This window comes from Salmo trutta, chromosome 6, assembly GCF_901001165.1.
Source record: "Salmo trutta chromosome 6, fSalTru1.1, whole genome shotgun sequence".
Classification (NCBI taxonomy): domain Eukaryota; kingdom Metazoa; phylum Chordata; class Actinopteri; order Salmoniformes; family Salmonidae; genus Salmo; species Salmo trutta.
The window spans coordinates 58,375,118-58,399,703 of record NC_042962.1 but is presented as its reverse complement, the minus strand read 5'-3'; the positions used below and the strand labels follow the sequence as shown (position 1 = coordinate 58,399,703).

Genomic DNA, 24,586 nt, shown 5'->3' with positions numbered 1-24,586 from the left:
GGGAAGTGGCAGGGTGTATCGAGGTGCGGCGGGGTGTGGCTGAAGCAATGAGTGACGTATTTAAAAGGCAGCAGTGCATTTTGAACACACAACCAACCCCCTACCCGTTTCCCGGGTCGTTCAGTACAGCACCGTTTCCGTTTCATTGAATGTTCCATTACATTTTTTGCTTACTGAACGCAGCCCTGGTCTTGTCACATGGTCAGGGAAAACGATGTCCCTAATTGTGGATAATGATGAAGAGGCTATCCCCATTGACATTCACAGTGGAAATTATATGTGGATTGGGTTGATTGATATTTCAATGCAGTTGCGACGCCCCCTGCTGTCCCTTCCGAAGAGTGAGGCGCGAGGACCAGGTCGCTCTGGAGCCCGACTCTCCACCACCCGCAGGAGCATCCAGCCCAAGAACAAACCTCTGGGTAACTGTGTGTCTGTTGTGTGTGTGTGTGTCTGTTGTGTGAGAGAGATTGTGTAACTATAGCAAACTTGCACTACACTTCAGATCAAGCACACTGCAGTTCACATTCAGACCTTGTGATATTAACTATTAATACTCAGTATTTGCTCATGAATGTATCTCTGACAATCTGATTCATCCAACTGTGTTGACTTGAACTGACATGTACCGATCCTCCTCATTCACAACCGTTGTCTCTGTTCCAATGTGTCTTTATCCCGTCACCTCCGACACCCAATAACTGACTCTGTTCATTCTGTGTTCTGTTTATGCCTTTGTTTCGATTCGAAATAAAGAAACTTTATTGGACTGCGAAGGTGAGACACCTATTCTTCCCCCCTCTCCTCTTGCATCGTAACAACGCCCTCTCTCTGAAACCTCTCACCTGATACGTTGCTCTGCATGTCTGTCTTGCATCCCCCCCTCGCTCCCGCCCCCTCCACTCCTCTCCCTCTCCCTCACCCCTGGTAGTGGTAGTGGTAATGTTTCAGCTGGTCCCCAAGGTGGCGCTGTGATGGACTGTGTATGTGATGACTGTGATGTCTCCTCAGCAACCCACGGGTGGGACCAGAAAAGGGTGGTCACCTTCACGGAGAGCCAGCAGGCTCAGGCAAAGTCCCCCGACCCCGGTGGCGCCAATGCGCACCCAGAGGGCAGGAAGGCCAGCCCGGCCCCTGCCATCGCTCCCCCTGCTGCCCCTGGGGCCTCATCCTCAGCCACCATCAAAGCTGACCTCCACAGCCCTGCCAAGAAACAGGTACGACTGGAGGAGTAAGAATATTTTATGACGTTGTTGATTCTCACAGGCTTCTGTAGTTTGTATCATGTTTATTTGGTAAGAAGGTACGCAGAACGGCCATTTTGCATAGCTTGCATTTTGTACGTTCCTAGGGTGTAAATTGTTTAAAGTGATAATCCACTCCAGACATGAAACTCCTCTCATTGTAGTGCTCTATAAGTGGGTAAAATAACTATTTGATTATCTAACTTCTATGTGGTTTGTCTGGGAAATGTTATTTTATTTGAAATCAGGAAATCATGTTGTAACGCGTCATCACGATAAGGTTCTCGTCACTGGAGATAAGGAATATCACATTTCATAAAGTTTTTAAAACAACTAGCTGCACTCCATATCGCCAAATCAGCCAATAGATGGTATGGGGATACTTGAAACTAAATAATGGAACAAATTATTCAACTCAGTTTCTTCTTCAGCTACCATCACGCAATGCCCATTTCTCCTCTCCCTGGCCTGTGTCTGTTTCTCCTCTCCCTCCTCTCCCTGGCCTGTGTCTGTTTCTCCTCACCCTGGCCTGTGTCTGTTTCTCCTCTCCCTCCTCCCCTGGCCTGTGTCTGTTTCTCCTCTCCCTGGCCTGTGTCTGTTTCTCCTCTCTCTCCTCTCCCTGGCCTGTGTCTGTTTCTCCTCTCTCTCCTCTCCCTGGCCTGTGTCTGTTTCTCCTCACCCTGGCCTGTGTCTGTTTCTCCTCTCTCTCCTCTCCCTGGCCTGTGTCTGTTTCTCCTCTCCCTGGCCTGTGTCTGTTTCTCCTCTCTCCTCTCCCTGGCCTGTGTCTGTTTTTCCTCTCCCTGGCCTGTGTCTGTTTCTCCTCTCTCCTCTCCCTGGCCTGTGTCTGTTTCTCCTCTCTCTCCTCTCCCTGGCCTGTCTGTTTCTCCTCTCTCTCCTCTCCCTGGCCTGTGTCTGTTTCTCCTCTCCCTCCTCACCCTGGCCTGTGTCTGTTTCTCCTCTCCCTGGCCTGTGTCTGTTTCTCCTCTCCCTCCTCACCCTGGCCTGTGTCTGTTTCTCCTCTCTCCTCTCCCTGGCCTGTCTGTTTCTCCTCTCTCTCCTCTCCCTGGCCTGTCTGTTTCTCCTCTCTCTCCTCTCCCTGGCCTGTGTCTGTTTCTCCTCTCCCTTCTCACCCTGGCCTGTGTCTGTTTCTCCTCTCCCTTCTCTCCCTGGCCTGTGTCTGTTTCTCCTCTCTCTCCTCTCCCTGGTCTGTCTGTTTCTCCTCACCCTGGCCTGTGTCTGTTTCTCCTCTCTCTCCTCTCCCTGGCCTGTGTCTGTTTCTCCTCTCCCTCCTCACCCTGGCCTGTGTCTGTTTCTCCTCTCCCTGGCCTGTGTCTGTTTCTCCTCTCCCTCCTCACCCTGGCCTGTGTCTGTTTCTCCTCTCTCTCCTCTCCCTGGTCTGTCTGTTTCTCCTCACCCTGGCCTGTGTCTGTTTCTCCTCTCCCTCCTCACCCTGGCCTGTATCTGTTTCTCCTCTCCCTGGCCTGTGTCTGTTTCTCCTCTCCCTTCTCACCCTGGCCTGTGTCTGTTTCTCCTCTCTCCTCTCCCTGGCCTGTGTCTGTTTCTCCTCTCTCCTCTCCCTGGCCTGTATCTGTTTCTCCTCTCCCTGGCCTGTGTCTGTTTCTCCTCTCCCTTCTCACCCTGGCCTGTGTCTGTTTCTCCTCTCTCTCCTCTCCCTGGCCTGTCTGTTTCTCCTCTCTCTCCTCTCCCTGGCCTGTGTCTGTTTCTCCTCTCTCTCCTCTCCCTGGCCTGTGTCTGTTTCTCCTCTCCCTCCTCACCCTGGCCTGTGTCTGTTTCTCCTCTCCCTGGCCTGTGTCTGTTTCTCCTCTCCCTCCTCACCCTGGCCTGTGTCTGTTTCTCCTCTCTCTCCTCTCCCTGGCCTGTGTCTGTTTCTCCTCTCCCTGGCCTGTGTCTGTTTCTCCTCTCTCCTCTCCCTGGCCTGTATCTGTTTCTCCTCTCCCTGGCCTGTGTCTGTTTCTCCTCTCCCTGGCCTGTGTCTGTTTCTCCTCTCCCTCCTCTCCCTGGCCTGTGTCTGTTTCTCCTCTCCCTGGCCTGTGTCTGTTTCTCCTCTCCCTCCTCGCCCTGGCCTGTGTCTGTTTCTCCTCTCCCTCCTCGCCCTGGCCTGTGTCTGTTTCTCCTCTCCCTCCTCGCCCTGGCCTGTGTCTGTTTCTCCTCACCCTGGCCTGTGTCTGTTTCTCCTCTCCCTCCTCACCCTGGCCTGTGTCTGTTTCTCCTCTCCCTCCTCTCCCTCCTCACCCTGGCCTGTGTCTGTTTCTCCTCTCTCTCCTCTCCCTGGCCTGTGTCTGTTTCTCCTCTCTCTCCTCTCCCTGGTCTGTCTGTTTCTCCTCTCCCTGGCCTGTGTCTGTTTCTCCTCACCCTCCTCACCCTGGCCTGTGTCTGTTTCTCCTCACCCTCCTCACCCTGGCCTGTGTCTGTTTCTGTGGGAAATAATGAAGGGTATATGAAAAGACAACGCCATTGATCACGTCGCACCATTCATTTCTATGTGAAGACTCAATAGCTCATTGAAGCCAAATGAAGTTGGTTAGAGGCCCAGTACAGTCAAAAATGTGTGTTATATCTATTTTCACACTGAAATAATTGGAATAATACTGTGAAATTGTGAACATTTTGATAATGCCCTTTTACTATAAGAGCTGTTTGAAAAGACCACCTGAAATGTCTTCCTGTTTTGGTGGTATGGAGTTTTGGCCTGCCTGTTGACATCAATAAGACAGAGTTCCAAACCTCTCTGCCAATAATAGCTAGTTTTCAGTTTTCCTCTCCCCACTCAGGCCGCTCCCAGGCAGTCCTAGCAAAATTCTTGCTATAGAAATGTCTCTTTGCTAAGAAGCTATTTTTGTTACTTTTTTACCATTTTAATTGAAAACATTCACAGCAAGGTTCTTAATTGTTACCCAGAAATGATTTGATATTGAGATAAAAATGGCTGCAATGGACCTCCTAAGATGGCTCCTCATGGAGACAACATGCTACTCCAGGAAGTGATGTCGCTAGTTAACTCAGTGCTGCCCACTCTCATTGATTAACTCCAGTAGAAGGCCGAACAGGGTACTGCATGCTGCCATTAGCAACTCAATTATCCTTAGAACTTCTTCTGTGTGCGATTTTGAAATAATCAGTTAAAGGACATCTGGTATATTAGAAGCAATTATTGGTACGATGATTGTCTTCTAAATTTTTTTCCTTTACACGAAGATTGACCACGAAGATTGCAATATTTCCATTAATTATAATGGGGATCCTGTTTTCTGCTAACAGTGCCTGCAGTACTGCGGTCGGCCTTGAACTTCCGTGGCTTCAATGAGAGGGGGCATTTGTTCTGCCCTGGTGGGAAAGCATGGAAAGGGCCGTAGCCATAGCAATTTAAGACCCTCCACTCCTCAAGGTAGACAATCTGCAGGTGAAACCATATAAATATAATGAATGGGTTGGACATGGTGAGATTGTAGACTTTTTCAGCTAGCTAGCTACTTCACACGCTGACAATGACTTTAGTATTAGTGCGTGTAGCTACGTTTGCTAGCTAGCTAGCTACCTAGCATAGACTGTAAAAAGCCCAGAGAGAGATCATTGCGTTATGGGTTTTGTAGTCGGCTTGAGGTGCAAGATTTCCACAACAATTTTCACATGTTGCTACCAACCTTATTATAATGACAAAATGTATTCACTCAAAATGTTTTGCTCCCATATTAGTGTTATTTAACCCTGTAAATCATATGAATTAGTAGTTTTGAGAGGATTATTCATTTAAGTCATCACTCATTACAGAAGAGACAGAGAGTGAGGGATGAGAGATGGGAATGAATGTGAGTTCTCTATATTTAACAGAGCATGGACTAAGTAAGTCTTTGAAATATCACTCTTCTCCCACTTGTTTCCTGGTTCTAGTTATCGATGGAGAGCAAGGAGAAACGAGAACAGTGGGGCCTCCGCAGCAGCCTCTCTCCTCGGCCCTCCATCTCCCGCGCCTCCACCCCCACCCCACCCTCCTCCTGCTCTCCTCTCCCTCCTCCACCTCTCCCCATCTCTCGCACCTGTTCTCCCCTCCCCCCTCTGCCGATCCTGGGGATCCAACCCCCCGCTCCCACCACCCACCTCTTCCATCCTGGTCCGTCCTCCCATCAGACCCCCGAGAGCCCCGAGGACGAGGACACGACTGCTCTGCTGGGGAGGAACGCAGACACCCTTCTCCACATTTCAGAGGACAATGGGGGCACAGAGAACCCCCTGCTCGCCCCCCTGCTCTCCCCCCACCGCTCCCCCGCCCTGCCCCCCCACCACTCCCCCGCCCTACCCCCCCGCCGCTCCCCCGCCCTGCCCCCCCGCCGCTCCCCCCTCCCCATCTCCCCAGTCGACCTGGACCTGGATGAGTCCCACGTCTGAGAAGCGTCCCTGTAACGTTTCAGTAACGTTTTGTTAACATTTCAGTAACAAAACTCGTAACGTAACGTTATAACTAGGGCCAGGAGTTTTTCCCTGACTGAACTTGCGTGACCGCACTAGGAAAAAGTCCTGGCCCTAGTTACAAGGCTCTAAACTACAGACGTAGGCTATAACTAGGGCCCGGAGTTTTGACCCTTTAGGTTAGATCACACGGTCCGGCTGGGGAAACTCCTGGCCTTAGTTATGACCCTGGCAGGGTAGCTTCTCTGTGTCGGTCCCCTTCTATATCTTTGGAGTCTGTGTTTAGACATTGAGCTGCCTGATAACTCTGTATCCTTCTAGCTAACGGAGGTCAGAGGGCGTTTGAAAGATGAGGAACCTGTTGGAATATTCTAAAAATAAAAATGCATCCTCCCTTCCTTGATCTGATCTGACATAAAATGACTGGTGAAATCAGTGCAGTAGAATCCTTGCTCTCACCTATCCAATCACGATAGATTAGTGATTACCTCAAGAAAAGAAGGAAGGAAGATGCATCTTTAGAGTATTAGAACAGGGCCGAGGACCAATACCTGTTAGTTTTCTCCTCTTTCCCACTCCCCTGCCCCTCTCTCCCCTTCTCTCTCTGCTCTCTTCTGTCCTGTTAGAGCACCAAGATGAAATCCATACTTCACTACATCTACAGTACCAGTGCCAGTACATCCTCACCTCTGACATTTTAACCCATCTCATACCAACGTATTCATATCAAATGCAGAATCAACATGCCTTCTTCACACGTCAGGGTGGATTAATCCATGGTGTCCAACAGGTGATCAAGTGGGACTGTTACTGTTGCTAGGTAGATCACATTCTATTTCTTGTGGTCTATTGACAAGAGAAGGGAGAGTGTTTCCAGCCATTGGCTGCTACAAACAGACATCCGTTTACCTATAGGTTGACCTTGTCACCTCCCAAGAACTGTTTACAGTGAAGCTGCTGAAGGGTAAACTGTTGACTAGAGAAATGAAATGTATATTAGCTATGATATTATATAATATTATGAAATGTATTATATTATATTTAACCCTGAAGACTATTTTAAAGAAAGATTTAATATATATAATTGTCAAAGTATTGCAGAGAGGCATAGTATGTTTGTCATTAGGATAATATATTAGTGGCCTCCCAGGTGGCACTGCGGTCTGGGGCACTGCATTGCAGTGCTTGAGGCGTCACTACAGACCCGGGTTCGATCCCAGGCTCTGTCACAACCGGCCGTGACCGGGAGTCCCATAGGGCGGCGCACAATTGGCCCAGCGTGGTCTGGGTTAGGGGAGGGTTTGGCCGGGGGGGCTTTACTTGGCTCATTGCGCTCTAGTGACTCCTTGTGGTGGGCCGGGCACCTGCAGGCTGACAACAGACGTCAGTTGAACGGTGTTTCCTCTGACACATTGGTGCATCTGGCTTCCGGGTTAAGTGGGTGGGTGTTAAGGAGCGCGGTTTGGCTGCTAGTGTTTCAGAGGATGCATGACTCGACCTTTGCCTTTTTTTGGCAAGAAAAAGGGGGGTAAACCGGAATGTTTATTTATGAATAGATTATTTATATTTAATATTTATAAAATATTTATCCTCTTGGAGTTTCTAGGTTCGATTTGTTGACAATTGACACACTGAGTGGTTGTTATTTTCCTGTAGAAGTTGAGTCTGTAGATGAGAAGAGGTTCTTTATGGAGGTTGAGTCTGTTAGATGAGAAGAGGCTCTTTATGGAGGTTGAGTCTGTTAGATGAGAAGAGGTTCTTTATGGAGGTTGAGTCTGTTAGATGAGAAGAGGTTCATTATGGAGGTTGAGTCTGTTAGATGAGAAGAGGTTCTTTATGGAGGTTGAGTCTGTTAGATGTGAAGAGGTTCTTTATGGAGGTTGAGTCTGTTAGATGAGAAGAGGTTCTTTATGGAGGTTGAGTCTGTTAGATGAGAAGAGGTTCTTTATGGAGGTTGAGTCTGTTAGATGAGAAGAGGTTCTTTATGGAGGTTGAGTCTGTTAGATGAGAAGAGGTTCTTTATGGAGGTTGAGTCTGTAGATGAGAAGAGGTTCTTTATGGAGGTTGAGTCTGTTAGATGAGAAGAGGTTCTTTATGGAGGTTGAGTCTGTAGATGAGAAGAGGTTCTTTATGGAGGTTGAGTCTTAGATGAGAAGAGGTTCTTTATGGAGGTTGAGTCTGTTAGATGAGAAGAGGTTCTTTATGGAGGTTGAGTCTGTTAGATGAGAAGAGGTTCTTTATGGAGGTTGAGTCTGTTAGATGAGAAGAGGTTCTTTATGGAGGTTGAGTCTGTTAGATGAGAAGAGGTTCTTTATGGAGGTTGAGTCTGTAGATGAGAAGAGGTTCTTTATGGAGGTTGAGTCTGTTTGATGAGAAGAGGTTCTTTATGGAGGTTGAGTCTGTAGATGAGAAGAGGTTCTTTATGGAGGTTGAGTCTGTTTGATGAGAAGAGGTTCTTTATGGAGGTTGAGTCTGTTAGATGAGAAGAGGTTCTTTATGGAGGTTGAGTCTGTAGATGAGAAGAGGTTCTTTATGGAGGTTGAGTCTGTTTGATGAGAAGAGGTTCTTTATGGAGGTTGAGTCTGTTAGATGAGAAGTGGTTCTTTATGGAGGTTGAGTCTGTTAGATGAGAAGAGGTTCTTTATGGAGGTTGAGTCTGTTAGATGAGAAGAGGCTCTTTATGGAGGTTGAGTCTGTTAGATGAGAAGAGGCTCTTTATGGAGGTTGAGTCTGTTAGATGAGAAGAGTCCAAAGCGCTATAAGTGGGGCAGGTCATACTTGGAAGCCAATCCTAACATCAACTGAAGTACAATTAGGGTCTCCGTATAGCTGAGGTTCAGCATTGTAGCACTCTTGAAATGTGAAGGTAGTTTCAGATTGAGCCGACATAAGCAGCGTTTGCTGTGAATGCAGTCTCCGCTAACGCGGGAACGTTGCCTTTAAATGTCAAACAGGCTACAACACAGAACTTCTGCGATACGGATTGAGTCCAGCCCTTAGTCGTGCATTGATGCCAATGGGAAACTATGTGGACACTTTGTAAAGTTAGGTTTCGCCCCTTCGAGGGTAATGGTCTTGTTCTAGTATGATGAATGTAAAACTACCATACCATACCACAACTAACTGCTCACTGGGCACAGACGTCACTTCAACGGTTAAAAGTTGGGTAAAAATATGTTGATTCAACGTCATCACATTGATTCTTTTGGTTGAAATGACGTGGAAACAATGTTGATACAACCAGTTTTGACCCAGTGAATGGATGTTGTTTTATGTGTAACCAAATCCATGTTTCGTTTTGAATAGCCTCCAAAGTAATACTGACCTTCTGTTGTACTGAAAGCATCATGCATAAAGAATAGGTAACTGGTTATGGGCACCGAAGTATTATTAGTATGTCCCGGTAATGTCATAGAGTTTATAATGCTGCTTTTTATTGTTGTGTTTTCAATGTCTTGAAGAAAGGTTTCTAGTACTCAAAACATTATGGCAACAAGATCCCTGATTCTGAGTTGTAGCAGTTAGGATACCTCCTTGTTCAACTTATGCCTTAAACTAGAGAACCCCTCCAGCTCCTTGATAATGGTCTGTTCCCTGACTGAGGTCCCCTTATGTGCCATGGGGCTTGGTAGAGTCCAAACCTGAGATGGGTGTGCTGCAGTCTACTATCTTCTGGTTAATGTTTGTTTTGCACCAGATCAGTGGAAAGAGGATGTAGTTATGAACTATACTGTATAAAAACATTAGGAACAACTTCCTAATATTGAGTTTCACCCCCTTTTTCCCTCAAAACAGCTTCAATTCGTCGAGGCATGGACTCTGAAAGTTCACGAAAGCGTTCCACAGGGATGCTGGCCCCTGTTGACTCCAATGCTTCCCACAGTTGTATCAAGTTGCCTGGATGTCCTTTGGGTGGTGGACCATTCTTGATACACATGGGAAACTGTTGGGCGTGAAAAACCCAGAAACGTTGCAGTTCTTGACACAAACCGGTACGCCTGGCACCTACTACCATATCCCCTTGAAAGGCACTTAAATCATTAGTCTTGCCCATTTACCCTCTGAATGGCACACATACACAATCCATATCTCAATTGTCTCAAGGCTTAAAAATCATTATTTAACTTGTCTCCTCCCCTTCATCCACACTGACTGAAGTGGATTTATGAGGGATCATAGCTTTCACCTGGATTCACCTGGTCAGTCTATGTCATGGAAAGAGCAGGTGTTCCTAATGGTTTGTACACTCAGTTATATGTGAAAGGAAGAACTGGGCTTTTCCTGAATATCTTCTATCTTCTACCATTTCCTCCTGTTTGACGGCATCAGTGCAGAAGCGTTAGTAGTGATATGAATAGGTGCCATAATGCACATATGACCATTGCACTGTGAGTCGGTCTCATAGCTGTGTCTGCTTCTGTGTGTGATCTAAATGTACTGCTGTGTAGCTCCCACAGAGGAGGCTGGTTATCAGGTCTATAGTACCCATATCATTAGAGGGGTTATCAGGTCTATAGTACCCATATCATTAGAGGGGTTATCAGATCTATAGTGCCCATATCGTTAGAGGGGTTATCAGGTCTATAGTACCCATATCGTTAGAGGGGTTATCAGGTCTATAGTGCCCATATCGTTAGAGGGGTTATCAGATCTATAGTACCCATATCGTTAGAGGGGTTATCAGGTCTATAGTGCCCATATCATTAGAGGGGTTATCAGGTCTATAGTGCCCATATCGTTAGAGGGGTTATCAGGTCTATAGTGCCCATATCGTTAGAGGGGTTATCAGGTCTATAGTACCCATATCGTTAGAGGGGTTATCAGGTCTATAGTGCCCATATCATTAGAGGGGTTATCAGATCTATAGTACCCATATCATTAGAGGGGTATCAGGTCTATAGTGCCCATATCATTAGAGGGGTTATCAGGTCTATAGTACCCATATCGTTAGAGGGGTTATCAGATCTATAGTACCCATATCATTAGAGGGGTTATCAGATCTATAGTACCCATATCGTTAGAGGGGTTATCAGATCTATAGTACCCATATCATTAGAGGGGTTATCAGATCTATAGTACCCATATCGTTAGAGGGGTTATCAGATCTATAGTACCCATATCGTTAGAGGGGTTATCAGATCTATAGTACCCATATCGTTAGAGGGGTTATCAGATCTATAGTACCCATATCGTTAGAGGGGATTCTATTTCTATGATAGTATCACTATAGTTCATTTTAGAACCCACGGGGATAGTACAAAAGTATATTATAAAGTATAAGCCAATTATACTGTAGGCGACATATTCGGGTGTCCCTGTGGACGTGTGTTGTCTTGTCAGTGCTAACGGTCAGTGTCTGTCCGTGTGTGTAGTGCCAATGTTCTCTGCTGCTGAGCTGTCCTTGTGCAGATGCTTTCTGGGAAGTTGGCATGGAGACTTATTCATCAAACTTGCCATACATTCCAAAGTCATCTGCATTCTGCAGTTTGTCCCATGTAATGCACTGTTGAAGTGCTCTACTTCAAACTGGAACTGTTTTGGATGAGAGATCTATTTAGGATTGCAAAATGTCTAACTTTTCCAAAATAACCAGGTTTTCCAGAAATCTTGTTTGGAGGATTCCGGATTTCTTGTTTATTACTTTCTGATCCCTTGACTCTTCCAACTAGTATATTTTACATTTACATTTAAGTCATTTAGCAGACGCTCTTATCCAGAGCGACTTACAAATTGGTGCATTCACCTTAAGATATCCAGTGGAACAACCACTTTACAATAGTATATCAGGAGTTTGAGGAAAGTTACCAGAATATGGAGACCCTAGTTGTATTGCATTGTCAGTTGCAATTTGTAGTACCGGTAACACACTGTATTGCTTTAAACATAATCAGAAAATGATATTTTTAGATGATTACCAACTCATAGCTAACGCGTGCCTAACATTCTGTGGCCAATTTGTTCATTGATGATGTTCGTCGCAATGAAATATGTTTCTAGTTTGTTTAGTTTAGTTTAGTTCTATTTCTTACATGTTATGGAGGATAGCTGGATCTGTGTTGTTCTGGCTCTGGGAATAACCTTTCCGTAAACTAGGAAGTTTACCTCAAAGTCCTATCCACATGCTAGGGGCGGCAGGTAGCCTAGTGGTTAGAGCGTTGGACAAGTAACTGAAAGGTTGCAAGATCGAATCCCCGAGCTGACAAGGTAAAAGAAAAAGCTGTCATTCTGCCCCTGAACAAGACAGTTAACCCACTGTTCCTAGGCTGTCATTGAAAATAAGAATTTGTTCTTAACTGACTTGCCTAGTTAAATAAAGATAAAATGGTGGAGAAAGATATATGGTGGAGAAAAGGCAAGAAGTGTGTGTGTCAAATGCAGGGGCCCCCAGGGGTGGAAAGCAGTGGAGGCTGGTGGAAGGAGCTATAGGAGGACAGGCTCATTGTAATGGCTGCAATGGAACCATGTTTGACTCCGTTCCATTGATGCCATTACAATGAGCCTGTCCTCCTATAGCTCCTCCCACCAGCCTCCTCAGGTGGAAGTGACACATTATATTATATCTTATTTCTCCAAATATATATTAACATCAGCATTTGTTCACGTGAAGATTAGCCTCATATTCAATCATTGTTCCATCAACATATATTTTTTCCTCTGTGTGACTCTGAAATATATTGTGTTATATACTTAAGATATTTATTTCAAATGATTGTCTTGTCCTGTGTTCTCAATCTATTCTAAAATATAGCTATATCAAAGTATTTATGAAATATTTAAAGAATAAATGGATATTATTGTATACAATGTTATTTATTTTCCGTCCCTAATTTTTTCCTTCTCTTGTAATATCTTGAACTAACTGTCACTAACTGCCAACTAAATGTCAGTTTAGAGGGCATTTACTGTAGTTCAGATGAAACTACCACACAATCACCCACAGATGGCAGTAGAAAAGGATACTCTGAGACAATTTCCTGTTTGGAGTTGATTAAAGGAAGGGCCTGGCTCTCTTTGGTTAAAGACTTCAACAGTGCCGGTCAGAAGCCCATATACAGTCAGTGAACTAAGCAGACCAGACCCAGCTGCTAATGTACTGGTGCCTACGGGAGAGCCACCCCTTAAGCAGACTGGAACAGTGACAATTTTTTTCCCACCATATTTGATAAGCTTCCTGCATTGAGGTACACAGACCATACCTGTCCACTAACTCTCAACTCTTACTCACGTCTTCTTCAAACACTATCAGGTTATACTGTATATACTGTAGACCCTAGAGGGCTCTTCAACTCTGGTCCTGGAGGGCCCAAACACTTGTTTTTGTTTCTACCTGGTAATGAATTACACTCACCTGGTTAGGGGCGGACTGGGACCAGAAATTGTCTCTGACATTTGTAAGACCATTTTTTTCCTCGATACCACCACACCGACACTCTTTTTTCCTTGAAGCCCCCATTATTAACCAAATAATTATTATTTTGTGTGTGTGTGGGGGGGGGGTTAGCCAGGCCCACTGGGCTAAAAATGGACCAACCCATATGGCATTTGTCTGAAATGCCAAATGGCCAGTCCGCTCCTGCAACTGATGTCCCAGGTCTGAAACAGTCCCTGATTAGAAGGAAAGGATGAAAACCAGCAGTGTTTCGGCCCTCCAAGACCAGAGTTGAACAGCCCAGGGCCCTAACAAAGAGTTGAACAGCCCAGGGCCCTAAACAAAGGGTTGAACAGCCCAGGGCCCTAAACAAAGAGTTGAACAGCCCAGGGCCCTAAACAAAGGGTTGAACAGCCCAGGGACTTAACAAAGAGTTGAACAGCCCAGGGCCCTAAACAAAGAGTTGAACAGCCCAGGGCCCTAACAAATCGAGTGTGGGCTTTTCAGTAGTCTGGCTAACTGGTTTTATAACATAGCCCTCAACCTGCTGTCTACATATACCCTCATAGTGAGTTTACCTCAACCTGCTGTCTCCATATACCATCACAGTGGGTCAACCTCAACCTGCTGTCTCCATATACCATTATAGTGGGTTTACCTCAACCAGCTGTCTCCATATACCATCATAGTGGGTTTACCTCAACCTGCTGTCTCCATATACCATCATAGTGGGTCAACCTCAACCTGCTGTCTTCATATACCATCATAGTGGGTTTACCTCAACCTGCTGTCTCCATATACCATCATAGTGGGTTTACCTCAACCTGCTGTCTGCATATACCATCATAGTGGGTTTACCTCAACCTGCTGTCTCCATATACCATCATAGTGGGTTTACCTCAACCTGCTGTCTTCATATACCATCATAGTGGGTTTACCTCAACCTGCTGTCTCCATATACCATCATAGTGGGTTTACCTCAACCTGCTGTCTCCATATACCATCATAGTGGGTTTACCTCAACCTGCTGTCCCCATATACCATCATAGTGGGTTTACCTCAACCTGCTGTCTCCATATACCATCATAGTGGGTTTACCTCAACCTGCTGTCTCCATATACCCTCATAGTGGGTTTACCTCAACCTGCTGTCCCCATATACCATCATAGTGGGTTTACCTCAACCTGCTGTCTCCATATACCATCATAGTGGGTTTACCTCAACCTGCTGTCTGCATATACCATCATAGTGGGTTTACCTCAACCTGCTGTCTCCATATACCATCATAGTGGGTTTACCTCAACCTGCTGTCTCCATATACCCTCATAGTGGGTTTACCTCAACCTGCTGTCCCCATATACCATCATAGTGGGTTTACCTCAACCTGCTGTCTCCATATACCATCATAGTGGGTTTACCTCAACCTGCTGTCTGCATATACCATCATAGTGGGTTTACCTCAACCTGCTGTCTCCATATACCATCATAGTGGGTTTACCTCAACCTGCTGTCTCCATATACCCTCATAGTGGGTCAACCTCAACCTGCTGTCTCCATATACCATCATAGTGGGTTTACCTCAACCTGCTGTCTCCATATACCATCATAGTGGGTTTACCTCAACCTGCTGTCTCCATATACCATCATAGTGGGTTTACCTCAACCTGCTGTCTGCATATACCATCATAGTGGGTTTACCTCAACCTGCTGTCTCCATATACCCTCACAACATCATACTGGGCCAACATAAAATGTGTGGTAGCCTGAGAACCGTAGCTGTAGGAATATGGTAGAAGACAGTATTTTTATTAAAACCATAAAGCTGAATATACAATGCAGTATAACTGTTATCTCAGTTCAACTTGGATAAGAATGTACATGAATGATGATCAAATCTGACCTTTAATCACATTATTACTGCACGTCACAATGTACAAATAGGAGGTTTTCTTTGAGAAACTATGATTAAATTAGTGAGTTAATATTTTGGCTTCAACCAACAAACACCAGGTTCACTGTTGTTAATATATTTACATAGATGGACACATCAAAGTATATAATATTCTTACATACATATACCTTGACATTTTCTGAAATAATATCTTCTTCAATATTCACATACCAGACATTATGATATCATGTGCTTTAAGCAGAGAAAAGGCAAGAAGTCCTTTGACAGTTGATTCCGTTTCTTTTCCAGTTCAGTTCATAGAGGTAAACCAAGGTAACAGCAGCATACTGATAAGTGACGTCACGCTGCTTGCTTAGCGAGTACCGCTTCCTCCTGATCGGGCTCACACCGATGCTCGAACCCAGGACATCTGCTTCGCTAGCACACGTGACCGCCCTCCCTAAGCGTCTTACCAGTCAGCACCATTGAAGCATTAACAATTCAGCTGCGCAAGCTGTGACACTTCAGGCTAAGGAGTAAGTTTCCCACATCCCCCATGTGCTACACTCTCACCATACGACCTTTATCCTGCTGATACTACACACATGTTCTCTTAATAAACAAACCTTTATCCCACTGATACTACACACATGTTCTCTTAATAAACAAACCTTTATCCCGCTGATACTACACACATGTTCTCTTAATAAACAAACCTTTATCCCGCTGATACTACACACGTTCTCTTAATAAACAAACCTTTATCCCGCTGATACTACACATGTTCTCTTAATAAACAAACCTTTATCCCTCTGATACTACACACATGTTCTCTTAATAAACAAACCTTTATCCCGCTGATACTACACACATGTTCTCTTAATAAACAAACCTTTATCCCGCTGATACTACACACATGTTCTCTTAATAAACAAACCTTTATCCCGCTGATACTACACATGTTCTCTTAATAAACAAACCTTTATCCTGCTGATACTACACATGTTCTCTTAATTAACAAACCTTTATCCCACTGATACTACACACATGTTCTCTTAATAAACAAACCTTTATCCCGCTGATACTACACACATGTTCTCTTAATAAACAAACCTTTATCCTGCTGATACTACACATGTTCTCTTAATAAACAAACCTTTATCCCGCTGATACTACACACATGTTCTCTTAATAAACAAACCTTTATCTCGCTGATACTACACACATGTTCTCTTAATAAACCAACCTTTATCCCGCTGATACTACACACATGTTCTCTTAATAAACAAACCTTTATCCTGCTGATACTACACATGTTCTCTTAATAAACAAACCTTTATCCCTCTGATACTACACATGTTCTCTTAATAAACAAACCTTTATCCTGCTGATACTACACATGTTCTCTTAATAAACAAACCTTTATCCCGCTGATACTACACACATGTTCTCTTAATAAACAAACCTTTATCCCGCTGATACTACACATATGTTCTCTTAATAAACAAACCTTTATCCCACTGATACTACACACATGTTCTCTTAATAAACAAACCTTTATCCTGCTGATACTACACATGTTCTCTTAATAAACAAACCTTTATCCCGCTGATACTACACATGTTCTCTTAATAAACAAACCTTTATCCCTCTGATACTACACATGTTCTCTTAATAAACAAACCTTTATCCCTCTGATACTACACACATGTTCTCTTAATAAACAAACCTTTATCCCGCTGATACTACACACGTTCTCTTAATAAACAAACCTTTATCCCGCTGATACTACACACATGTTCTCTTAATAAACCAACCTTTATCCCGCTGATACTACACACATGTTCTCTTAATAAACAAACCTTTATCCTGCTGATACTACACATGTTCTCTTAATAAACAAACCTTTATCCCGCTGATACTACACACATGTTCTCTTAATAAACAAACCTTTATCCCGCTGATACTACACATGTTCTCTTAATAAACAAACCTTTATCCCACTGATACTACACACATGTTCTCTTAATAAACAAACCTTTATCCTGCTGATACTACACATGTTCTCTTAATAAACAAACCTTTATCCCGCTGATACTACACATGTTCTCTTAATAAACAAACCTTTATCCCTCTGATACTACACATGTTCTCTTAATAAACAAACCTTTATCCCTCTGATACTACACACATGTTCTCTTAATAAACAAACCTTTATCCCGCTGATACTACACACATGTTCTCTTAATAAACCAACACAAGGAGATATGTTTGTGCCTTATATCTCATTATAAAATATAGTCCCGGACTGCATCTCATGTCTTGAAAGGCTTCCTTACCTCTCCACTTTATCTGGAGCGCAGCCAGTATTGGACTGAGTATTGAGACGCAGCCCTGTAACTTTATGCCAGCTGGGGCGGGTTGCCGTGACAACAGTGGTTCTGTTTCCATCTGAAGGTCAAAAGGTGAAGTTGTTGTGCACTCGTACCATAGACGTTGTCGCTGACCCACAGCCCGACCCCCTTACATCTTGTGGAAACATTCCTTAGCATTGGTCCACACTTGAATGCCCTATACAGACAGAGGAGAACATAAAACACAGAAATTGAACAAGGTCCTAACAACATTGGCCTTTGACTTTAACAAGTGGGTTGTGTTCAGTAGGGCACACCGTTGCAACGCGTTTTGAAACAAGAGTCTCTCATTGGACAAGTCCAGGCAGTCCCTCTCTCTTTCAGTCAGTGTTCTTCAGTTTGGTGCCTAATGAACACAACTCTGAGAGTGGTATTTAAAGCAACACGAAAAATACAGTTTCTTATTGGACAACTCCAGGTAGTCCATTTGTCCAATTGGTGCTTAATGAAAATAACCCTCATAGATACTAGGAGCATTTCCAGACTTCCACCGGAGTGTGACACACCTTCTTACACATGCTGATCTGCATGATGGCGTAGCCAATCAGAGCCTCCCTCAGATCCCTGTCCTTCTGCTCCTTGAAGCGCTGCATGTCCACCCACGCACCCTTCACGTACTCCCTGCACACACACACACACACACACACACACACACACAGATTATATTACATACTTTATCAATGAGTTGTTTTCAGCATGTGGTCTATCTATCTAGGTATTACTGCATGGTTTAACATGAGGGACTCACTCGCACTCCACTGTTTTCTCTGTGACCGTCTCCTCTCCCTGGACGATCTGCTCCTCCAGTAGGCTGAGTTTAGCCTCCCTCTGCTCCGGTGTCTCCTGACCAAACAGCTTGTTGGTCATTCCTTTGAAGGAGAACGTCCGTACCATCTGAGGATGGACAGACAGACAGAGAATGGAGGGGCATTACTAGCCTGGTGGTCCAGTCAATTCAAGAAGTACACTGAAATTCCAGATTCTCTCCTATGCTTTTCAATTAGGAAAATGTGGAATTGGAATTTGATTTACTTTCTGAATTGAAATGGAATTGACCCCAGGCCTGCTGGTGGTCCAGTCTGTTGATGCTTCGGCCTCTCTGTGTTTGTTGTCATGACAAACATGCAAGGCATGCAATAGAAGAGTTGGCTACAATAGAGTCTGGGACTAGAGTAGAGTCTGGGACTACAGTAGAGTCTGGGACTACAGTACAGTCTGGGACTAGAGTAGAGTCTGAGACTAGAGTAGAGTAGAGTCTGGGACTACAGTAGAGTCTGGGACTACAGTAGAGTCTGGGACTAGAGTAGAGTCTGGGACTAGAGTACAGTCTGGGACTAGAGTACAGTCTGGGACTACAGTACAGTCTGGGACTACAGTACAGTCTGGGACTAGAGTAGAGTAGAGTCTGGGACTAGAGTAGAGTCTAAGACTAGAGTACAGTCTGGGACTAGAGTACAGTCTGGGACTAGAGTACAGTCTGGGACTACAGTACAGTCTGGGACTACAGTACAGTCTGGGACTAGAGTAGAGTCTGGGACTAGAGTAGAGTCTGGGACTACAGTAGAGTCTGGGATAACAGTAGTCTGGGACTAGAGTACAGTCTGGGACTAGAGTAGAGTCTGGGACTAGCGTAGAGTCTGGGACTAGCGTAGAGTCTGGGACTAGCGTAGAGTCTGGGACTAGAGTAGAGTCTGGGACTACAGTAGTCTGGGACTAGAGTACAGTCTGGGACTACAGTACAGTCTGGGACTACAGTACAGTCTGGGACTAGAGTAGAGTCTGGGACTAGAGTAGAGTCTGGGACTAGAGTAGAGTCTGGGACTACAGTAGTCTGGGACATGTCCTTATATAGGGGGGTTTGAAAAAGACATGTAGTCAAAGATTCTGAGAGGACCTCTTGGGCCTTGCCAATGCTCTTGAGACCTATACTGTACCAATATTGGAAAGACAAGAGCTTGCCTCTTACAAGAGATCACCATCTCAGTTGGAGTCCTCTGGTTGTCCTATACCAGGATACAAACAGTAGATAAACTAGACCTTCCTCTAAACCTACAGCTTTCTTCATTGCCCCTGAGGGTATCGATAAAGTTGTATTGAATTGAATACCCCAGTGGCCAGCTCCTCCCGTTGCTGCTTCTTGGAGATGAGGTCTGAGGAGGCCGTCTCCAGCTCATACTGGGTCAGCTCGTGTTTCCTACACACAGCCCTGTAGGAGACAGACAGCAGTAGCTTTACAGGAGGCCCATACAATGTCACAACACCATACAGCATTACTTCCTGGGACACAAGTTGTACCAGGCCCGTTTAGATGAGATTTTTACACTGTCAGAACCTTCTGCTTGGTGATTTACCCTCTTTACCTGACTAAGGGGACAGGGTTTTGGAATCCCTTTACAAAATATGATTCATTGGTTGGTTGATTCATTGATTGATTAGCCATAACGTGCAATAGGACCAACCTTAAGGCTTCAGCATAGAAAAGGTATTCCTTCAGTTGGTCTGCGTAGTGCTCCTCTTCCTCCAAGATATCATCTACTGAGGCAGCATAGCTTTGGACAAAATGAGATTGATTGATTGATTTTATTAGCCAGTTAAACAAATATATACTTATTTTCATTGTAGTTCCTAAATTGCTTGATGTGTGAACTCTGCATTAGAATACCTGGCTGATTTTATTCGGCAGTTAAAAAATATATAATTATTTCCATTGTGTTCCCTAATTTCCATTGTGGTTCCTAAATTGCAGGTTGTGTGCAATCTACATTAGAATAGCAGGCTCAGCACAGGTTAGATAAAACAGCTGTTGGCGGAGGGGGAGTACTCACGCATCCATATGGTGTCCAGCACTCTGTAGACCGTCTCCCATCTCCTTCTCTAAGGCACTCCACTCACTGCCACACAAACAGTCAGATCAGTCAGACCGTCTCCCATCTCCTTCTCTAAGGCACTCCACTCACTGCCACACAAACAGTCAGATCAGTCAGACCGTCTCCCATCTCCTTCTCTAAGGCACTCCACTCACTGTCACACAAACAGTCAGATCAGTCAGACCGTCTCCCATCTCCTTCTCTAAGGCACTCCACTCACTGCCACACAAACAGTCAGATCAGTCAGACCGTCTCCCATCTCCTTCTCTAAGGCACTCCACTCACTGTCACACAGACAGACAGATCAGTCAGACCGTCTCCCATCTCCTTCTCTAAGGCACTCCACTCACTGCCACACAGACAGTCAGATCAGTCAGACTGTCTCCCATCTCCTTCTCTAAGGCACTCCACTCACTGCCACACAGACAGTCAGATCAGTCAGACTGTCTCCCATCTCCTTCTCTAAGGCACTCCACTCACTGTCACACAGACAGACAGATCAGTCAGATAATCCCACAACAATATCATATCAGTCTTTCTTCAATATTCAAATACAACATGTTTTATTGTTAGGGTTAAGTGCCTTGCTCAAGGGCACATCGACAGATTTTTCACCTACTTGGCTCGGTTGCTGGCCCATCACTCTTAACCACTGCTGCTGACTAGTGCTCTTACCTGAACACTCTTCCGTAGTTCCCATGGACTTTGTATACGCCGTAGAGCCTGTCTGCTACTCTCTGGAGAATGAAACGTGAGCTGTTAAATGTATAACGAGGTGAGCGCTAAATAAAAGATGTTGTTCCAAAGATATAACTTTAGACTAATGAGAGGAGCAGACTGACTGAATGGTATATTATTATATGACTTACTGCTCTGACTCTGAGCAGCTGGGAGGTGAGAGACTGAAGCTCATCGCTGTAGTGTTTCATCTCTGTGAACCGCCTAGATAGAGGAAGACAAATGGCAACCTTAACATACCTTTACACAACTTCACCTTTACACGACTTCAAATGTACACGACTTCACCTTTACACGACTTCAAATGTACACGACTTCAAATGTACACGACTTCAAATGTACACGACTTCACCTTTACACGACTTCAAATGTACACGACTTCAAATGTACACGACTTCAAATGTACACGACTTCAAATGTACACGACTTCAAATGTACACGACTTCAAATGTACACGACTTCAAATGTACACGACTTCAAATGTACACGACTTTACTCGACTTCCACAAATTCAACTTTATACAACTTAACACCATTTCTTCTTTACACAAATTCAACTTTACTCGACTTCAACTTAACATGGCATCAAATTAACACGACTAACTTTACACCACTTAAACTTAACTCAACTTTAAGTCAAATGTATGTAATACATGTATAATGCCACTAGGTGTCTGACAACTCTTGGTTGTAAATGGGAAGGATTGATTTACTTGTCAGGGTTCTTCACCCTGAAAGTTGCGCTCAGAGCTTTAATCCTGGAGTCTGCCTAGACAAAACAAACACAATTTAATTAGAATGCAATTATAAACCAAACACAACCAATGTGTACCACTGGATGGATCAAAATAGATTCAATACGGTTTTTGTTGTATTTTATTAGGATCCCCATTAGCGGTTGCTCATCCAGCAGCTACTCTTCCTGGGGTCCACACAGAACACGATGTAATACAGAACATCAATAGACGGGAACAGCTCAAGGACACAACCCCTTTAATAAGTTGTAGTAACGGATTAAAGATCATATAGGGGTAGAAGATAAAGACATTCATGAAGTAAAAAATGCCTCTGAGGTACCTTGGCTTGGAACCCTGTCTCATACACTACCTCCTTCCACCTGTGTTCCTGGGAGAGGAGGAGAGGAAATTAAGTCTTAAAAAAGTAGAGAAAAAATAAATACAAATGTATGTTGAATCTCTCCAAAACATTCCAATACAACGTCAAGGAGTGAGCTGATAGGCTATCGTACCTCAGTCAGGAAGTGGTATAGGATTTTGTCATTGGACAGAACCGAATGGGAGGCCACGCGAAGTAGGAAGTTCTCCAGACCAACCCTGCGCCTCTCTACAAAGTCTGGGTCCATGTTGTCTGCAGACAGCTTGTGCCAAACAAACTCTGCCTGTAGAAATCAGACAAGGGTTTTTACACAAAGATATAACATTTATTTGAATATTATATATAAAAAATTAAAATATATAATATAATATCATGTGTTCTATTCTATTAAATTCTGTGGGTATTAAGGCCCAAACACTGCAGTGTGGTGCTTGGGACTACTAGGTATAGATGCCATCAGGTTTGAGTTTAGCTTACCCTCTTCTCTGGCAAAGGCGGCACCACGATAAATGGATAGGTGACTAACAAATAGTTCCGGAGAATCTCAAATTCACTGTATCTCCTCCAGAGAGAGTCTGGGGCTGGGTTGTGGCCTTCTGTTATTGCATCTATGGATCTGAAAGAAGAAACACCAACATCTAGGTCAAATCAGATGCACCAGAAGGATCTGAATCCCTCTTATTTTACACATTCAGAAAAATCCAGGTTCAAGAACGTCATTGTACCGAGAACATATTTTAATTTGGGAGCAAGGCTATATTTTGCATATGCTGCTTCATTTTCAAACGGGGTCCCACTCTCTCACCGAGTTTCTATGAGGTACACTGTGAATATCTCTTGCATGTTCACTGTATTTTTCCCAGTTCTTTTCTCTGCCTCGGCCACACTGATCTCCATTCTCCGCAGCAGAGTGGATCCTTCCTGCACCATCTGTACAGAGTGCATGGGAGAAATAGGCAGGGATTAGTGAATAGATAGTTAGAGCAGTGTTTCCCAAACTCGGTCCTGGGGCCCCACGTGGGTGCACGTTTTGGTTTTTGCCCTAGCTCTAACAGCTGATTCAAATAATCAAATTCGGGAAACCCTGCTCTAGAGGACTGAATATGAATAGAACAGAATATCAATAGATTTAGATTGTTCCTATCCTTTGCCAATCATTGGACCTATTTGGAAATGTTCTAGTAATAAACATACGTGTCTATAGACGTCCATTTGTCATAATACCGTGACGTCATTCTCTGGATGCTGCGAGTGGACCAATAACGTGCCGAACAGCTACTGGCCACGTAGCACAGATCAGATCTGGTTTTATTTTGGATAGATAGGTCTTTCAATCTTCAAAACACTCATATTGTGTGCAATATTGTTACAAACAAGGTTATATCGTAGCCAACAGCAGCGCGTAGTTACAGTGTATCGCGTGGCCTGCCTGATGTCCCGACGGCTACATCTGTATGGTCGAACCAGGATGTTCTATTTCTGTATGCATCCATCCAGTCCTTTGCCGTGGACAAAGGACAATAGTTCGTTCGCAAAGAGACAATTTACAAACACAGACAAAACCTAGAAATGATTTGCGTTACTACCGTGTTATTCTTGTTATTCTCCAACTCTGTGTTGGTAAATTCATCTCCTCCAATCGTCGTTGACTCTTTATTGCCAGCATCCGCCATCCTTCTTTCCAGCTGTGTTATGCAAACAAGATAAAGCGATTCTGGGTCACGGGATTTTATATCTTTCAAAATAAGAGTCCTGTCAACTGTAGAAGATCAGAATCACCTTGAATCGCCATATACATTTGTATATAAAGGAATTTGACTTGGTGAAATGGTGCTGCCACAATAAACAGAATATACAGGCAGAAGATAAACCTGATATACAGACAACATACTGTACGTAGAAGCAGAGCTGATAAACAGGATACAGACAACATACTGTACGTAGAAGCAGAGCTGATAAACAGGATACAGACAACATACTGTACGTAGAAGCAGAGCTGATAAACAGGATACAGACAACATACTGTATGTAGAAGCAGAGCTTACACAAATCCACGCGTTATGTACACTATCTACACTGTAATGTAGGAACTACAAACTTCACAATGAAAACTAAGCTACGTTATAAAGTATGTATATAGAGATATATAAATAAAAAACAATTTTACTGGATGCTGAGCAGAGGGGGAAATATGTACATGAAAAGAGGCAGGTGCGTATGAGGATGTGCAGAGAGTACAAAGATGAATGTGCCATACTAGGATGCATAGTCCATTAATGAGAAAATGATCGTGGACCAGGTGGCTGGTTGGTTCATCTGGAGGAGGAAGAAACCACACCTGTTTAGGAGAGGTGCTGGCTAGCGGAGTAGAACACCTGTTTAGGAGAGGTGCTGGCTAGCGGAGTAGAACACCTGTTTAGGAGAGGTGCTGGCTAGCGGAGTAGAACACCTGTTTAGTAGAGGTGCTGGCTAGCGGAGTAGAACACCTGTTTAGTAGAGGTGCTGACTAGCGGAGTAGAACA

At 44.3% G+C, this 24,586-nt stretch overlaps 2 protein-coding genes and 1 long non-coding RNA gene across 5 annotated transcripts in view; 2 read left to right on the top strand and 1 right to left on the bottom strand.

Moving 5' to 3' along the window:
• The window catches only part of LOC115195176 (protein unc-80 homolog), a 110,518-nt gene extending 104,870 nt beyond the window's left edge, over positions 1-5,648 (top strand). The window contains exons 65-68 of the mRNA XM_029754973.1: positions 311-422; positions 757-777; positions 1,012-1,217; positions 5,154-5,648. Of these exons, the coding sequence (XP_029610833.1) occupies positions 311-422; positions 757-777; positions 1,012-1,217; positions 5,154-5,648 (834 nt within the window). The remainder of the gene's footprint in view (positions 1-310; positions 423-756; positions 778-1,011; positions 1,218-5,153) is intronic.
• A 1,456-nt stretch (positions 5,649-7,104) lies between these two features.
• On the top strand, positions 7,105-8,207 carry LOC115196460 (uncharacterized). Its single transcript, XR_003878857.1, has 2 exons — positions 7,105-7,461; positions 7,828-8,207. It is a non-coding gene; the product is annotated as an uncharacterized LOC115196460 (long non-coding RNA).
• Positions 8,208-17,072: 8,865 nt separating this feature from the next.
• On the bottom strand, positions 17,073-23,783 carry LOC115196459 (sorting nexin-4). Of its 3 annotated transcripts, none has more exons than XM_029757319.1 (14): positions 23,651-23,783; positions 22,870-22,994; positions 22,542-22,680; positions 22,198-22,347; positions 22,056-22,073; positions 21,662-21,717; positions 21,080-21,152; positions 20,886-20,947; positions 20,169-20,234; positions 19,803-19,892; positions 19,450-19,549; positions 18,092-18,237; positions 17,850-17,964; positions 17,073-17,500 (listed from the first exon to the last, which is right to left on the bottom strand). In XM_029757319.1, the coding sequence occupies exons 1-14, from the start codon at positions 23,735-23,737 to the stop codon at positions 17,453-17,455; spliced, it is 1,275 nt and encodes a 424-aa protein (XP_029613179.1). In that variant the 5' UTR covers positions 23,738-23,783; the 3' UTR covers positions 17,073-17,452. The 3 variants fall into 3 exon arrangements, 2 of the variants coding, with proteins under 2 accessions (XP_029613179.1, XP_029613178.1); XM_029757318.1 differs by having other exon boundaries at positions 17,074-17,500; positions 22,026-22,073; XR_003878856.1 differs by having other exon boundaries at positions 17,424-17,500; positions 17,601-17,964; positions 22,026-22,073.
• Positions 23,784-24,586: the final 803 nt, after the last annotated feature.

Coding starts and splice junctions, on each gene's coding strand:
- LOC115196459 (XM_029757318.1), bottom strand. CDS start 23,737: ATGGCGGATGCTGGCAATAAAGAGTCAACGACGATTGGAGGAGATGAA. Junction 22,995..23,650: donor AGAATAACAAGAATAACACG/GTAGTAACGCAA, acceptor CACTCTGTACAG/ATGGTGCAGGAAGGATCCAC. Junction 20,235..20,885: donor AACTACGGAAGAGTGTTCAG/GTAAGAGCACTA, acceptor TTTGTGTGGCAG/TGAGTGGAGTGCCTTAGAGA.